The 816-nt window shown below is 36.2% G+C and overlaps 1 protein-coding gene across 3 annotated transcripts in view; it reads right to left on the reverse strand.

The window, feature by feature from the left end:
• AKT3 (AKT serine/threonine kinase 3) overlaps positions 1–816 on the reverse strand; it is a 238032-nt gene that overhangs the window by 63384 nt on the left and 173832 nt on the right. For all 3 annotated transcript variants that reach the window (XM_023744156.1, XM_006102827.3, XM_023744157.1), the window contains one exon: positions 68–215. In XM_023744156.1, coding sequence (XP_023599924.1) covers positions 68–215 — 148 coding nt within the window. The remainder of the gene's footprint in view (positions 1–67; positions 216–816) is intronic.

Here is an 816-nt window from a genome sequence, read left to right on the forward strand (position 1 = left end):
CATTTTTAGCATATTTCTTCCATACTGATACATGTGCCAAATAGAGGAGCAAGTCATTATTTCCTACCTTTCTTTTATGATGGGTTGCAGAAGCATCCATCTCCTCCTCCCCTATATTATCAATTTGTGAGGTTGGACTGCAACAACTCATCCTCTCTTCCTCTTGCCTCTGGAGTCTGTCTGCTACGGCCTGAATAGCTTCCGTCCATTCTTCCCTATAGATCAAGTGCAAATTCTCATTAACAGAGGATGGTAACCAATTCGAATATTTCCTTTTTATATGAAATATATACAAATAAAGTCTCCACGATAACACACACACACACACATGCATGCAAGCACGCATGCGCGCGCGCGCACACACACACACGCTCATGAACACATTCTCCCACGCTTACTTCAGTGTGGAATTAATCCCAAGAAATTAATTACAGCATAATGTTTGTAGTAGCATTTATTTGGAGGTATGTTAAGAAAAAGAAGAAAAGGATTATAAGAAAATTCAGTTAAAAGTACTTTAAAAGTACAGTTACATTTTAATTGTCCGTACACATCTTACTTACAAAAAAAATTGACCCCAAAAGTTTGTTGCACTTATTGTTTTGTTTAGCTACTGTAGTCATCATTGACATACTCAAGATCTTTACTGTAGTCCAACAAAAGTTCTAAGAAAAGGTTTTCAAAGCCAAAACCTTTCACTGTTTCCAGATCATAGGCAAATTTTTTTTTTTAAATGGCAGGCATAAATAAGTCTCTTGAGCACTAATATAAAGCTTTTAGTTTTTGACAGTTGTCTCATCAGATCAAGGATCATTT

This window comes from Myotis lucifugus, unplaced genomic scaffold, assembly GCF_000147115.1.
Source record: "Myotis lucifugus unplaced genomic scaffold, Myoluc2.0 scaffold_432, whole genome shotgun sequence".
Classification (NCBI taxonomy): Eukaryota; Metazoa; Chordata; class Mammalia; order Chiroptera; family Vespertilionidae; genus Myotis; species Myotis lucifugus.